This window comes from Trichosurus vulpecula, chromosome 6 (assembly GCF_011100635.1).
Source record: "Trichosurus vulpecula isolate mTriVul1 chromosome 6, mTriVul1.pri, whole genome shotgun sequence".
In the NCBI taxonomy this organism is placed as follows: Eukaryota; Metazoa; Chordata; class Mammalia; order Diprotodontia; family Phalangeridae; genus Trichosurus; species Trichosurus vulpecula.
Window position 1 is genome coordinate 64,373,585 of NC_050578.1, and position 16,199 is coordinate 64,389,783.

Sequence of the window (16,199 nt, forward strand, 5' to 3'; positions counted from 1 at the left end):
ATCTGCCTTCATTGCCAGTCCCCTCCCAAATTACCTTGTAATCGACTACTTTGGATTTGTTTTTATTCACTTTGTAATTATGCTGTATGCATTCTCATATGTAATTGTCTCCTCCACTAGTAAGCATGCTCTTGATAAGCAGGGATTATTTCAGTCTTTGTACTTTCTCCCCAGTGCCCGGTACTTAGTAAGAGCTTAATAAATACTTGCCGATTTATTGCCTTTAAAACAACCTAAACAGAAGAGAAAGATGAGTTCTATGGATGAAGACTCCAAAGAATACCCAAATTCTTCCCATTATTTCCCAGTTTATCTCCTTTTGGTCTTATTATCTTAAGGACCAAATGCTTTGGCAACCCATGTGTTGTATGCCATTCAGTATGCTGAATCTTTGTATTAATAGCTGGTTTGTTGTGGTGGAAAGAACACTAGCCTGGGAAATCAGCCTGGGCTCTATATCTGGCTCCATCAGCAATGAACTAACTCTATTTCTATGGACAAGTCACTTAGCTTGTATAACTCCGAGCCTCAATGAAGTTATATTTAAAATAAGGAAATTGAACAAGATAACATGGTCTCTTCCAGATTTAGAAGGAAATTGTTTGATTAATTGGCATTCTCCTCACCCTAAAATTATGGTTGTAAAAATGCAACCAGAGGAAATTGTAGAAGTAATATATTAGAACTAAGTGAGATAAGGATTTTTCCCAAGAAAGTAAACTATTTAAGATTCAAAAAGAGCTCTCCTTCCCCATCCCTTCCTTTTGTCCAGTAGTAAGTCACTGTAGGTGTTAGGTGTTTTATTCCCCTCGGTTGAAAGAGCCGAAGAATAATATTAATACTAATAATAAATATTATTAAGAATATCTGCACCGGGAGTGCCAAGTTCACATTTTTCACATTTTTTTTTATTACAAGTTCTGGTTAATGTTTTAGATTTCATTTTGTTTTCACTGTCATAAGCAATTCCTTCCCTCAAGTAAATTAGCATTGTCTCTATCACTTCTTAAAACCTTAGAGAGTTAAGTGACTTGCCTAGCGTCACACAGCCAAGATGTGTCAGAAATTGGGCTGGAACCTAGGCCTTCCTGACTCCAAGGACAATTCGCTATCACTGTGCCAGTTGTCTCACGTAGCTACCTAGTCAGGCTTCTCCAGTTTTATTTTTATAGAACACCAAAATCAATGATAGTAACAACAATAGCTTGCCTTTATCTGGCACCTCACACTCTACAACGTACTTTCCTCAAAGCATCCTGGGAAGTAGGTAGGTACAAGGGTAATGCTTATTATCACATTATTAATAATTATTACAGGTGAAGATCTGGAGTTCTCTCTGCTGAGGATATTCCCGTTCTTTAGGTCACCCAGGTTTGTAACTTCCAAGGCATCCTCTCCTCTTCCCTCTTCCTGTCCTTCAACATCCAGGCATTGGTCAAGTCTTTTCATTCCATCCTCAGAACATCTCTGATACCCATCCTCTTCCCTCTACTCATAAGTCAACACCCCAGTACAGGCTGTCATTGCCTCTCGGGTAGAATACTCACCTGGAGTGTTCTCTCTATTTTCAGTCTCATCTCTCTGCTGCTCCCAAGTCTTGTCTTCACTCAAGCCTCAACTCACGTATCTCCTCCTATAAAAAACACCCCTCGTACCCTCCTCAATTCTTGGGGTTCTTTCCTGCATCAGTTTTCATTGTACTATATCTATGTACGTGCTGTGTCACCTTCTTCTAGTAGACTGTAAGCCCCTTGAGGGCAGGGAAGGTTTCATTTTTGTCTTTGTATCTCCAATGTCTCATACATCGCCTGGTACCTGAGGGTACTTAATAAATGTTTGTTGATTGGTTCATACATCCTCCCGTTGGAGAGGTATGGAGATGCAATGCATAGAGACTTGGCCTTGGAGTCGGAAAGTCTTGGCTTCAAGTCCCATGGCTGAAACATATTATTTGTATGACCCTAGACTAGTTATTTATCTTCTCAGGGTCCTCAGTGATTCTATAAGATAATAATTTGAAGAGCCAATTTGCATTGGTTAGAAGGAATTTCCTCAAAGGCAGTTCCTTATGCACAGGTCTAGTTTTAAAGAAAAGTCACTTCCTACCTCTGTCTACTTAGAATTATACCCAAATAGAGGAGAGAATTGCCACATGTAGCCTACAGCCCATGCTTTGGGTTATATGATATTTTGGAAGTCCCCAGGGGATATCAGAATAGCCTGGCATTCAACCAACTAGCCACTATGAGGAAATCTGTCATCCAGAATGGCCACTATAGGCATTCCTGCTAGTTTTAGGTCTTACTCCACCCCAGGGCAACCCCAGGGTAAATACTTCCAGCCTGGGTTGGGTTCAGATAACTTGGTGCTTCCCCTGGAGTTCTGTTCTAGGGATGGACAGACTCTGGTGATCTAGAAAGGCTCTTTGGCAAAGAACCCTACCTGAAGCATAAACCTCCTCTATGGCGTCCCCAGTAAGAGGTTATCAGCCTTTCCTTGAACTCCTGCAATGACAGGGACCTCATTACCTCATAAGGTATCCCAGTTCATTAACAGTTAGCTCTAATTGCTAAGAAGTACTTACTTATACTGAACAGAAATCTTTTTCCCAGTAATTTCCATCTGTGGTTTGATTATAGGGCTTTCTTGGTAAACTAACCCTTCAAGGGAGGTTTTAAGGAGTCTAACCTAAACAGGCAGGCATCTCTTGGATGGGTACTCCTCAAGAGGAGTAGACCCACCATGACTGACTAATGATCTTATGTATAGAAGCTTAGCCAACAGATTTAGGAGTGAGCTTCCCAGGGCAAACCTACTTGGAAGGATTTGACATCATGGATGTCAGGAAGGATATATGACATCATGGCCCTAAGTTTTGGGTGCTCCCTGGCCCTCTCCCAGAGCAGTGATATGGAGGTCCAGCTGCCTGATGAGGGAGTGGGGTTGGCTCCTAGGTTGGAACAGCTTTAGGGAAAGGGGGAGAGAGGAGGCAATACAAATTACAAGCTAACTCATTAGCTACAGAAGGAGAGTTTCTGTGGACATTAGCCTTCCTGATTGGTCCTGTAGCCTCATCTCTTCTCCCTCCAACCCATTGTCCACACAGCTGCCAAGAAGATGTTCCCAAAGCACCCTCTGACCATCTGTCTCTCTCTCCTGCTCAAGGGAGAGAGTCCCAAAACAATAAATATTAATCACTTAGAGGAAAAAATACAAGGTTTTTTTTTCCTTGCTTTTATTGGATCTGTGATTTCCTCAGGGTGGGGAGCTCCCAACAAGGAACGTTCTCTACCAGTTCAGATTGTCACCTGCTCTGCAGCAACTGAGAGGCTTGGCAAGTTGCCAGTGACCCAGAGATGTTAAAGCAACAACTCGCCTAGGATCACACAGATCAGAGGCAGGACTGGAACCTAAGTCTTCCCAACTGTGACACCGTCTCTCTAGCCCCAATACCATGATGTACTCAGGAGAAATTGCAAGGAGGGGGAAAAGCACAACAGGGTGGGAGGGGAGGCAGGATAATAAGAGTTTAATTAAGCACAGAAATACCTGAAACTGAGGAGGGAGGATAGATTCAAACAACTGAGTCAGAAACAGTCAGGGGATGGATTGAAAATGGCTCCTTAACCTCGGGAGCCAAGCAATCAGCAGTTGTTCCCCATTCCTGAAATGCTCTCCCACCTTATTTCCACCTTCTGGCTTCTTTTAAGCCTCAGCTCAAATCCCACCTTCTTCAAGAGATCTTTGTCAGCTTGCAGTAATATGAATGCCTTTCCTCTGAGATCTTCTTTAATTAATCCCATCTGTATCTTGTTTGTATACAGTTGTACGCATGTTGTCTCCCATATTGGACATTGAGCTCCTAGCTCACTAGCACTCAGGAACACACTGATTGGAATTTTAGGCCAGGGGTTCTTACACATTTTTGATGTCACAGACCCTTTCTCAGAATAATGACAACTAGATGGCCTGGTGAATAGAGCACTGGACCCGGAATCAGAAAAGCCTAAGTTCAAATCTGCCTTCGGTGTCTTCTTTAGCTATGTGACGCTAAATAAGTCATTTAACGTCTGTCTGCCTCAGTTTCCACCTTATGCATGTGCATATGTGTACCTCTCTCTCTCTCTCTCTCTCTCTCTCTCTCTCTCTCTCTCTCTCTCTCTCTCTCTCTCTCTTTTTTAAAGAAGTTAACAGCCTCCTGGGTAAGAACCCTGCTTTAGGCTGTGCCTAACCCCTCTTCCTTCCTGTCAAGATGCCAATGTTACATACAGGCCTTACTTGATAGGAAACAGACTATTAGAAGTTAGGAGAAGAGCAGTCACTATTCAGGACGTTGTTCCAGACTAGACAGTCAGTGGTGATGGGAGACAAGAACACAGTTAGAAGCACAGCATAGACGGGAGACCATGAAGGCAAAGTCTACGAGCCTATGGCTCATTTCCTTCTGTACAGTGCTTTTATCCAGAATCCTTTTCTCTTTTCTCCATGATCACTATTCTCCTTTTGCATGAGTGGAAGGAGAATTTCAGGGAGGTAGAGGAACTTGCTTTTGCTGTAGCCCACATGTGACAGAATGGGGAGCTGAGTTCAGTTCTCCTGACTCCAAGACCAGGGCATGTTCCATTATAACCGGCGGCCAAGAAGGTATGTAACCAAACTCAGCAGGCAGAAGAATGGACAAGCTGACCATGACTGTCTGCTCTGACCTCTCCCCTGCTCATTAAGCCTATCTGGCTTGTTACAAATAGACAGCACTGGGTTCTTTGGCCTTTACTGACCATCATCACTGCCTTTGCCCATAAGATTACCACTCTGATCCTGAAACCATTTATGACCTTTCCTCAATGGTAACTGTTTCTCTTTGGAAGAGCAACCCTGAGGGTCTTCCCCTCCCAGCTTGATTTTTTTTTCCTTTTTTTCTAATTAAAGGGGACATCCCTTGACTCACTTCTTAAAGAGGCCTATTCACTGAATGGGTGTTACCTCACTGAAAGTGAGAACCTGAAAAGGCCTTAGCCTAAAAGGGCCAGGGTCTCCTATTGCATCCTGGGTCATCTCCAGTCATCCTGATGAATATCCTGGACCCAGATGGCTCTGGAAGAGAAAGTGAGGCTGGTGACCTTGCACAGCCTTCCCTCACTCAAATCAAAGTCAACTGCAAGTGATGTCATCATTTCCCTGGTGCCATGGTCCTCTTCAAAAACCAAGAACAAACACAATTCAACAAGTGTCCAGTGCATGCCAGGCAGCTAGGTGGTGCCATAATACACAGAGCGCTGGGCCTGGAATCAGGAAGACCTGAGGTCAAATGTGACCTCCGACACTTATTAGCTGTGTGACCCTGGACAAGTCACTTAACCCTATCTGCCTCAGTTTCCTCATCTGTAAAATGAGCTGGAGGAGGAAATGGCAAGCCACTCCAGTATTTTTGCCAAGAAAACCCCAACTGGCGTCATGAAGAGTCAGACACAACTGAAAATTAATAAACAACAAAACTATGTACCAGGCACTGTAACTAGTGCTGGGGACACACACAGAAAAAGGCAAAAACAGCCTCTTGCTCTCAAGAAGCTCACTGTCTAACATGGGAGACAACGCGGGAACAACTGCATACAAACAAGATACAGATGGGATTGATTAAAGATGATCCCAGAGGAAAGGCATTTGTATTAATGCAAGCTGGCAAAGATCTCTTGAAGAAGGTGGGATTTGAGTTGAGACTTAAAAGAAGCCAGAAGGTAGAGATAAGGTGGGAGAGCATTTCAGGAATGGGGAACAACTGGTGAAAATGCACAGGGCTGGGAAATGGTTAGTAGTGTTTGAGGAATAGCAAATAGGCCAGTGCCACCAGATCATAGAGTACCCATCATTACCCCACCTCCCAAACTGCTAAAGAATGTAAGGTCCTAGGGGGCAGGGACTACCCCATTTTGGACTTTGGATCTCAAGAACCTAGCACACAGTAAGCACTTAATAACTGTTGAATAGAAGTTGTTGGATTCATGACATTATGAATCCACTTGTTCATTCTGAATGTATACCCTTTACATAATTGTTTGTTTGAAAACTGTGAATTCAATTGCCCCAAATTAACTAGGACTCAAACCAAACTTTCCTCTCTTTAATTTATGGTAAATATTAAAAGCCTGAGAATCATCATGGTACACTGTATAGAAAGCCAGCCTCAAAGTCTGAAAGATCAGAGTTCACATAAAAACTGTGTGACCTTGAAAAGGTCCCTCAACCTCTCTGTACCTCAAGCAACTTTCTAAGACCTAAGTAAAGAGTCAGCATAGAATGGCACTAGACTTGGAGTCAGAAAGATCTGGGTTCAGACACAGGTTACGTGACTCTGGACATGTCGATTAAACCCCTCTGTGCCAGTTTCCTGATTTGTAAAATTAAGAAGTTGTACCTGATGGCTTTTAAGGTCCCATCTAAAGAGCCTAAATTCCAAAGTCATTATTAGGGTTGACCCTCATCATTTGGTGTCCCAGCCTCAAGCCTCTCCCTACACCAATTCATCCTTCACAGAACTCCTAAACTAATTTTCCTAAAGCGTAGGTCTCACCATGCCATCCCATTCCCCTCTCCCTCCCCTGCTGAATAAACTCTAATGGCTCCCTATTGCTCTTACTGATAGGATATAGTAGAATATTGATTCCCCTGTTTGACCTTAAACTGGCCTCTCCTTACTTTTCTAGCTGTCTTACACATTTCTCCTCTCCATGACCTGTCCATCCATCCTGGGCTTTTGCTCTCCCTCCTCACTAGTTTCTCTTCAAATCTCAGCTCAAGTGCCACCTTCAATCACAAAAACCCTTAGTTGTTGCACTCCACCTCCCCTTCGTGGTACTCCATTTTGTATTTATACTTTGTGTATACCTATGCACCAGATCTTGGAAGACAGAGGTCTTCCTGTCATTAGACATCATAACAGGGTTTTTGAGATGGATCTCTGCAGGTAAAGGAGGTCTCCAAAAGCCTACTCCACTTCTACACGTCCATGAGGTCTCCCTAGCTATAAGATGGTAAACTCCTTGAGGCCAGGCTTTATTTCAATTTTGTCTTTGTATCCGTAGTAATCAACCTGTGCTGTAGCAAGTACTTTATAAATGCTAATTGATTGTGTTTGATTCTCACCAAGACCAAGGTAGCTAGGTGGGAAGGGGTATTATTTTGCTCATTTCACAGATGACAAAATGGAGGCCCAGAGAGATTGACAAGTTTTGCTCAATATCACATGTCTATTATTCAGCACAGTTTTGACTCTGGTCTCCAATTCACAAGTCTTCTGGTTACTAATCCACGGCTTTCCCCACACTATATGGAGAAACATTCATATTGTTTAGTACCTTTCCCTATTCCTCAGTTTACAGGAGGTAAGAACTCACATGTATGTATCAATCAACAAGAATTTGTTTAATGTGAGCTATGTGTCAGGCATTTTATTATGCCCTAGGTATACAAAGAAACCATAATAATGATAGTAATAACTTTGTATAGACTTGATAATATTTATTAAAAGTTTATATATTCTATCTGTCATATCTAATCTATTACGATATATTAGATTGCATTATAAAATATTATATATTCGATGTAATATATATGATATATCAAATGTGGTATATTATATTATTGTCTATTATTATAATAAACATATTAATAAGATTTAATAATAATATAATTATTATGATATGTCATATTATATCTAATATATCATACTCAATATATGATATATTAGATATAATATAATCTATTAGATACAATATATAATAGGTATAATATATTGTGTGTTGCATATATTAATTGTTAATAACCTATCAAATTAATTATCTCATTTGGTCCCCACAGCATTATAAATGAGGAAACTGCAAATGAGAGGTTGGGCGACTTGCCCGCCCAGGGTCACTCATCTAGGCAGTGTCTGAGATGTTATTCGAATTCAGGAAATCCAAGGAGTTTGCATTCTATCATCAGTGATGACATACAGGTAGCTCTTTATATAATAAGTACAAATGAAATAAAATCAGTATGGCTCTTTAAGGTTTGCAAAATACCTTCCTCCCAATAACCCTGTGAAGTTGCTAGTGGATGGAGGTTAAGAAAAACGCCATAGTTTAGGTGTTTGTCCAGGGTTGTGCACTTATCGTCAGCCTTAAGGCAGGGGAAAGGGTCAGGGAAAACATTTGGGAATGGAGGTGATGTAAAACCAAAAGATATTAACATATTTTTATTAAAAAATACAAGTGCCAGAGCCAGTATTCAAACACAGGCCTTGTAGCACTAAACCTTGCTCACACAGAATAAGCCACATGGTGCCATTTACTCAGGCCCACCCATAAGCCAAAAATCTGCCCCTCTTAGGATCATAGAATCATATATTAGAGTTGCACATCTAATCTAAACCTCTCATTTTATTTACAAATGAGGAATATTCAGGCCCAGAGACTTCAAGTGACTTGTCTGGTTAATGGCAGAATCAGAATTTAAACTCAAATTCTGGTGATTCCAACTTTCATTTTAGCAATGCCTGTTTCCTTCCCTTCTGGAGAACTGATCTTTCTTCAGTTTCTAACTGGTCACCAGGAGTGAGAAAAAGCTACAGGTATGAGTCATTTAAAGCCACCTATAATTTGTAGATGACATGTACAAGAATTGGACAAAACAGAAATAAATTATCTATGAAAAACTAATGATGGGGATGGAGAGGGAGGAGAAGGGATTATATATTTCTCCAAAATGCCCACAGGGCAAAGACAACCTCCTCCCCCTCCCCCAGCCCCTCCGCATACACACTTCCCACCATGCCCCCTGGAAATCAGGTTTGGAGATTGGTGTTTTCGTAGAGGTGTTTTAGATTCGAACAAAAGAGTAACTTGTGTGTAATGCTCCCTTTGCTTTCTGCAGAGTCCTGGATGCTCTTCTAAGTGTCTGGCTGAACAAGAAGCATTAGCACTGTTCCCTAGCAAGCTCGGGCAGACTACGTTTGCACGGGCTATGCCTTGTGTCTAAGAGGATAAACAAAGGAGAAAGTGAGCGTTTTTATTTTATCCGATTGCCTTTTCTAATGAAAGACAGACGGTATTTCTTCTCCTGAAATCAACAGAATGCCAGTCCTGAAAAGAGTAGTTACTAGTATCCCAGAGTACACAAAATCCCAGGTTAGGATCATAGCACAGTCATCCCTGGGTCTCTTCATGCACAGCCAAAAGATGGCTACTCAGCCAGTAAGTGGGCGTATGTTGCAACACTGGCATCTTCAGCTTTCAGAAAGGTCAAGTTGTGTGAGGTAGCTGCTGTGAGAGAATGAGTGTGCCTGCGTGTGTGCGAGATGCCTTTAATGGTAGCCAATAAAGACATAAATGGAACTTACAGTCAAACATCAGAGCTAAAGACCAAGAGTTAAAGAAATGGCACTTCAGTTAAGAATATTCTCAAATTCAAACAGGAAAGAAAGACAAGGGGGAGGGAAGATAAGGGCTGTGTGGTTTCTAATAACCACCTTTAAAAAGAAAAACAAATTGCCTTTGGCACCCATTGAAAAGCAATCAAACTTACGATGTTCCTCAATTTGGTTGTCAACAAATGCGTACTTGGTGCTAGGAACAGTTCTAGGTGCTGGAAATAAAAAAATGAGTGCGAAGCAACCCTTCAAATTACTGCAAAAAAGCCAGCTACTTTATTTATGTTATTTGTGCCACAGTGGGGGTTGGGAGTGGGGAGTTGATAGAGAGAAAAGGGTTGGGGTGGGGGTGGCGACTCAGAGAGGCCAGGAGAGAAGGCTAGAGAGAGTGTGGATAAATAAAACCCACAGCCAATCCATAGATCTCTTTTTCATCTCTTCCCCGATTTCACTGTTTTTCAGAGCTTTAGCAATTAACTAAAACATCTTGTCATCTCTCCTTGCTCCTGCCCTTAGGTTCTAAGGAAAAGTAAAGTGATTGAAATCAGAGAGGGGGTGAGAGGCACATGAAGTGTTGGAGGGTAATGTAACAGAAGAAGCAGATGGCATGGATGATGCAGAAACTTGAAGGGGGGAAGGGGAAGAACCTGGGTTATAACTCCCAATAAGGAACTCCGACTGCCAATGCAGATTGGCCCCTTTAGTCTTAGAGAGGTGACCGCTAGAAAGTTAGCTCCTGAGTAATTAGAATGGGATAGAATCTAACCTCTCTGAAATGCCCACCTGGCAAAGATAGGACTCTCTCCCTCCGCCTTGTGAACCCTAGCATCCTAGCAATGGATTGTGTGTATGCTTATTTATATATACACACACATATACCACATATATATAAAATATATGTGTATGTATAACTATTTCAATATAATTGGTTTCTTTTGTAATTTTTAAAATTTTACTTCATACCTTTAAAAACACTATACTGGGAAGTGTTTTACCAAACTCCCAAAGGGTCATGACACATAATAAGAGGCTGAGAACCCCTACTTTACAGTTTATGACTTCAAACAAATGAAATTTAAAACTTACCAGGCGCTGCTTCTGTTTGTTTTCCCACAAATATTTTTGCTCATCATCTGTGTTCCACCACGAAGCTCATGGTGGTACCATCAAAGGACGGGGGCGTGATGATCCTTGGCCCCAGTGGCTGTGAGGTGATACTGATGACAGGCTTTCCATGCACCTGGGCAAACCCCTTGGCGCCCACAAGCTGGGACGTTGCAGCAGGGCCAGAGGATGAAGTAGAGGAGGGAGGCTGGCCCATGGCAATAAAATATGGGGACTCAGCAAAAGCCATATCTCTGGGAGCTACTGCATCTTTGCCAGAGGGATCTCTAGTCATGGGAGAGAGCTCACTTCCTCCAGGAGTATGGGTGAGGGTCGTTGGCTGGAGAGCACTGGGGGGCAGCATTGCAGGCAGGAAGCCAGGGTAGATCATGTAGGTGGGGCCATAGGCACCAGGGCTCAAAGCTAAAGGAGGGACAGGGATGGACATGGGAGTCACTGCCTGCTGCTGGGGGGTCACGGGAACATCTACATACTGCCCAGTCTCTGGATCAAATAGCCGCCTCGTCATGGGTTGAACTGGTGTGTCTACCAGGTAGTATTGGCCAGTGGCCAGGTCTAGTAGCATCTTTCTCTGGGTTTGCTGAGGCTGTGGCTGCTGGAAGGGGTCCGTTGGGCCTGGAGCTGTTGCTGCAGGGGGTGGAGCAGAGATGCTGGGAGGGGAGAAGCACAGTACCTGTGGTTGGGCCCCATGAAGGGTGAAAGGCAGGGCCTGCTGGTGATAGACAGCCGTGGGGGGATGCTCAGGGGTCTGGGGTATGGCTGGGGCCGTGGTGGCCGGGTCTCGAGCATTGTCTGTTTTATTGCGCCAGCTAGGCCGACTGACCCCACTGCTCTGGGCACCCTTGGCACTGTTGGGGACCTGGCTGCGGGCACTTAGAGGTGGCAAGCTGCAGAGAGTGGCAGCAGAGGAAGCCACTGCTCCTGCTCTTCCAGGTACCTCGGAACCCCCCACGTTCCCTTTGAGAGGGCTGCTCAGGTAGCTCCCGCTATCACTGCTGGCTGAGTCCAAGCCCTTCTCCCCATCACTGCTACTTTTCTTGCTAGTGCTTTCAGTGGGCAGTGCTCGGGTAGCTGGAGAGATCTTTAGGGACCGGAGCCCCTGGGATTTGATCCCCTTTGCTGTTGAAGAGCTTTCCTGGGCAGGCCCCTGAGGGAATTTGCCTGCGATCCCACCTGCCACTACAGCTGTTTTCTGGGTACTTACTGTGAAGGTATTTCGGTTGCTAGGTAAGGGAGGTAAAGGCTGCAGAGGCTGGGTCCTCTCCACATCTTTGTGGGCTGGGGGAATGTAGAGAGATCGTGGCCTTTCCCTAGCCATGTTCTCAAAGGCTGCAGCCCTGGCTGACACACTCTCAGCATTGGGGTTGGAGTTTCTTCGCTGAAGGCGTTCTGGGGCCACCCCCCTCATGACCACTCCGCTCTTCCCCGCTGGCCCTCGTTCTTCTACCTCGACCAATCTCTTGGCTGGCTTGCCTCCTTCCCCTCCAAGGCCTTCACGTTCTTCACTCTCAATGAGGGACAGCACGTGACTGTCAGTCATCATGGGCAGTGGGTCGCTCTTGCGCTTCCATTCATACCTATTGAAGCTATACAGCTCCTCCATGGATCTCACAGCAGCCGTGAGCTTCTCCAGGGCATTGCGTGTTGGCTTGGGGGCTTTCACCTCCTCCTTGGCCTCTTCTTCTTTAGGCTTTTCTGGTGTCTTCTGTGCAGATGTCTTGGAGACGATCTTAAGTACAGGCAGGTGGGAACCCTGTTCAGTCTTATTGGGAGCAATGGTGGCCACAGGCAGCCGACCAGATGCTCTGTGAACTAAGACTGTACCTTCTGGAGAAGATGAGGGAAGGGTCCTAGTGGCAGCTTTCCCCATGCTCTCCCTTAGATCTCGGTCCATGCCTTCTTCTCTGTAGTTCGCTACGGCTTGGCACGTGATCACCATTGGGGACAGGGACTTGGGCGCGCTGCCTCCTGCAGAGAGCTGCCTGGGTTTCGGTCCCGAGGTTCCCTGTTCAGGGGTCACACTTCCTTTGTCACTGCTTTCCCCAGAGCCTTTGATCAATTTCCTGACGTCTCTCACCTGGTGTAGCGGCCCTTGAGTTTTGGATTTGTCTCTCACATCCCGTACCTGGAACTGGGGCACCTTTTCCAAGCTGTCTCCCCTGAAAAGTTTCTGCTGCGCTCTGTTGTTGTCCTCAGTGGTCTTGAAAAGGGTGGAAGTGCTGCTGCCTGCCAGCTTTGGGGTGAGTAATTTGGCTATATTAAAGTCGGCACTGGGCTCCTGCACACTGCCCAGGCGGATCTTGATTTCAGGGACCTTGGGTTTGATCACAGCTGTGGAGGCAGCCTGGATTGTAGGATATTTAGTGGCCTGTTTTCCTGGCTGCTTGTCTTTGGGAGTTTGCTGGATGTTGGGGACGAAGAGTCGGGACATGATCGTTGACTTGTCCGCCGATATCTCCCCAAAGTCAGCCTTCCAGTCCCCACCTTTGGAGAGCTTCAGTTTCCTGATGGGGGCCTTCTCCTCCAGTTTCTCAGCCTCCCTCTCCTTCCAGGACCTAAACGCGCTGTTCTGGCTGCGAAGGAAGATGCCCTTGACAGTTTCAGAGGCGCTCTTCTTAATTCCACACACCTCTTGTGGCCGGTGGTCAGTAAAGGATCTGTTGGATCCAGCACTGCTTTCCCGGGGAGCACTTGCTTGAAAAACTGGAGATTTATCTTCAGACACTGGAGTGTCCCCTCCAGCATCTGAGACACTGACCACTGTGTACTCAGAACTGGCCTCTGAGTAGTGAGAACTCTGTCTTTGCAGGCCTTTCTCAGGAGGCTTCTCCCAACTCGAGGAGTCCTCTGGCTCCCTGGAGGAGCCAGGAGGCTTCTTGTGAGATGTGTCTGAGACTTGCCCCCGCTCCATTTTGAACTCCTGTTCCCGCTGCATCTTCTTGGAGATGACATTTTTGAGAAGACTGGAAGCAAATTTGGACTTTTTCTGTGTCCCTTCTGCCCGAGAGGAAGGCTTGCTGCTTTCCGAGGTCTCTGAGCCATCATCTGTGTAAACTGACCCCGGGGCCTTGGCACCTTTTTTCACGGACCCAGCAGCAGAACTTGCTTTGCTCTCGCTGCGTAAATTTAGTGTCTCCAAAAGGGTGACGACCCGCGAGCCACTTTGGACCTGTTTCTGGAAGCACAGAGGTGTCTCCACGTGGGTGATCTCCCCATCTACCTTGCTGACCACAAACTCCAGGGCCTTGGTCTGAGATTTCTTGGACTGGATGTAGAGTTGGTCTGCGGAGGTCCTGGCCCCGGTACCCTTCCGCAGCCCTGCTGCTGCAGACGCAGCGCTGTTCTTCAGCAGGCTCTGCTCCACCTTGGCCCCGAGACCCCCACATTTTAAATCCAAAAAGGTCGACCAGCGGCCAAAGTTGGCATCGGAGAGGGCTGTGGAGGAAGCTCTGGAGCTAATGTTAAGGGCCTCAAAGTAAGGGTAAGCCAGGCTCCGGAAGGCTCGGGATGTCAGGTTACGCACCTCCTTATCTGCATCGTCCAGCTCACTGACCGCACTGGACGCCCCACTCGAGTAATCCACGAGCTCCTTCGCCCGGATGGCCCCACACCTGGTCTGCAGGCGGGCAGGTACCGCAATAAACTTCTTTGCATGGTCTTGAGCTGTTGCTGCAGCTGGGTGCGGCTTGGGCAAACTTGAATTGTGTTCAGCAGCTGAGGAGACTCGGAGGCTCATTTCGCCTTCATGCTTGGCAGCGTGAATAATGTTTTGCTTTGCCCGCACGTTGCTAGGCTCATTTATAGCCCGGGAAGTTGGTTTGATTGATAGGCGGATCTGGCCTGGAGCGTTCCCACAGCTGCTTGGAGCTGCTGCTGCTGCTGCTGCTGCTGCTCCTGCTGCTGCTGGAGCTGCCTTCTGGGGCTCGCCTGGGGGCTCACATGGGGGGGTGGCAGCAGCCGCAGTATCAGTGTCACTTTCAGAGAGGGTGCTGCCCACTTCAGTGCTGCTGGTGTCACGGCCATCGCTGGCCATGGTTGCGTGCCCTGGCTCGCTACTGATGGGGGTGGGAGACCTGGTGGCACTGGTGCTCGGGCCAGTGCTTAGGTAGCAGCTGTCTTCGGTCGGGGTGGTGTTGTCCCCGGGGGTCTCATCACTACCACCGAAAGAAGCGTAGTCAACGAATGAATAGATCACGTTGTTGTCTTCGAAGTCCCAGCGAGAGGCCAATCCGAGGTCAAAGTCTGTGTCCTGTTCGACTTCACTCAGCTGGATCTCATGGGTGGTGATGTAGTGAGCCTCCTCATTCGGTGGGGGGTGGCCGCAGCCCTGGGACTTGGCAGGGGTGGCCCTGAACCCTGCTGGGCCTCCTCTTCCTGCTCCTCCTCTTGTTTTTCCTCCTTCTCCCCCTCTGGGCTGGTGGGCTGGGTTGTAATCCTCAGGGCAGCTGGGCTCACGGTCACTGCCCTCACCGCTCTCACTCTCGAAACCTAAGGAAGAAGAGGATGAGGCTGGACCACCAATGGATGTAGTCGTGTCGTCCAGGTGGGGGGAGCAGGCTTCTCCTACCTTGTCTGCTGGGGAAGAGGAGGCAGAGGGGGAGAGAGAAGAAAAGGTCTTGGGACCCCCATGGCTGCAGGAGAGCTTGAAGGCAGAGAGTTCCAAGGAGGTAGGAGTCTGGGGAGTGGGGACAGTGGGCTCATCCAGGGGACTGCTAGTTCTGCTCTGGGGGCTTCCAGGGTCACCCACTAGAGTTAAGTTCAAAGTCCCAGGGCTTTCTCGGGCTGCTCCAGCGGGGCCACAGATCTCCACATATTTTGCTTCCCCCGATAGCTTTGGAAGCGTCAGCTGCTGCTGTTGCTTGAGATCTTGACTGCCTTGGCTGCTGCCCTCCCCATCCCCGATCTCACTCAGTTTGGGCTGCTTCACTAGGTCAGGAGTGGTCACTTCCATAATGATCCCTTCCTCAGGCCGAAGTGACAGGAGAAGACAGTGGTGAGAGCTGAAGGTGTCTTGGATCCTCCTCTGGCCCCCTCTAGGACGAAGAGTTGCCTGGAGAAGGGACCCACGTGCCTGGACTGGCCCCCCAGCTGGGGACGTTTCTGCCACTGATACCAGCTTCAACTTCTTCAGCCCCTGTGGCGGGGCCTGGGCAAACCCAAAGGAAATGGGAAGGCCCCTGGATGGGGTGGCGGAGGTGGCCGCAGTGGTCTGTGCTGGGGGGGGCTGCTGTTCCTGCCGTGATAGCTGCCAGGGTCTTGTAGCTGAGCTTTCCCGTACAGTTGTTGGCTTGGCACTGTCTGCAGCTATGAGACCGAATGCCATTGGTAACAGAAGGAGCAGCATCTGTAGTCCGACCGGGAGACACCCAGAAATGAAGGGAAAGCATGTGTTGGTTCTTGTGTAGCCTTGTCCAGGTCCTGAATGGGTTGAGAGAGGTTCACGTCATTCCAGAAATATTTTTAGTGTCCAGTCTCCAGGCATACTGAAACCAAACTTCTGGATGGAGAGGAGAGGTTCCACAAAGAATTGAGAGAGAGAGAGACAGAGAGAGAGAGAGACAAAGACAGAGACAGAGACAGAGACAGACAGAGAGACAGAGATAGAGATAGCGAGAGAGATAATAGAGATTTGGGAGTGGGGAGGTGTGATGGAGGGGAATCATAT

General features: G+C 46.8%; 1 protein-coding gene across 1 annotated transcript; it reads right to left on the reverse strand.

Moving 5' to 3' along the window:
- Nucleotides 1-10,538: 10,538 nt before the first annotated feature.
- C6H4orf54 (chromosome 6 C4orf54 homolog) lies at nucleotides 10,539-15,921 on the reverse strand. Its single transcript, XM_036764328.1, is given in 2 exon segments — nucleotides 10,539-15,731; nucleotides 15,733-15,921. Coding segments are annotated over 2 exon segments (5,382 nt in total).
- Nucleotides 15,922-16,199: the final 278 nt, after the last annotated feature.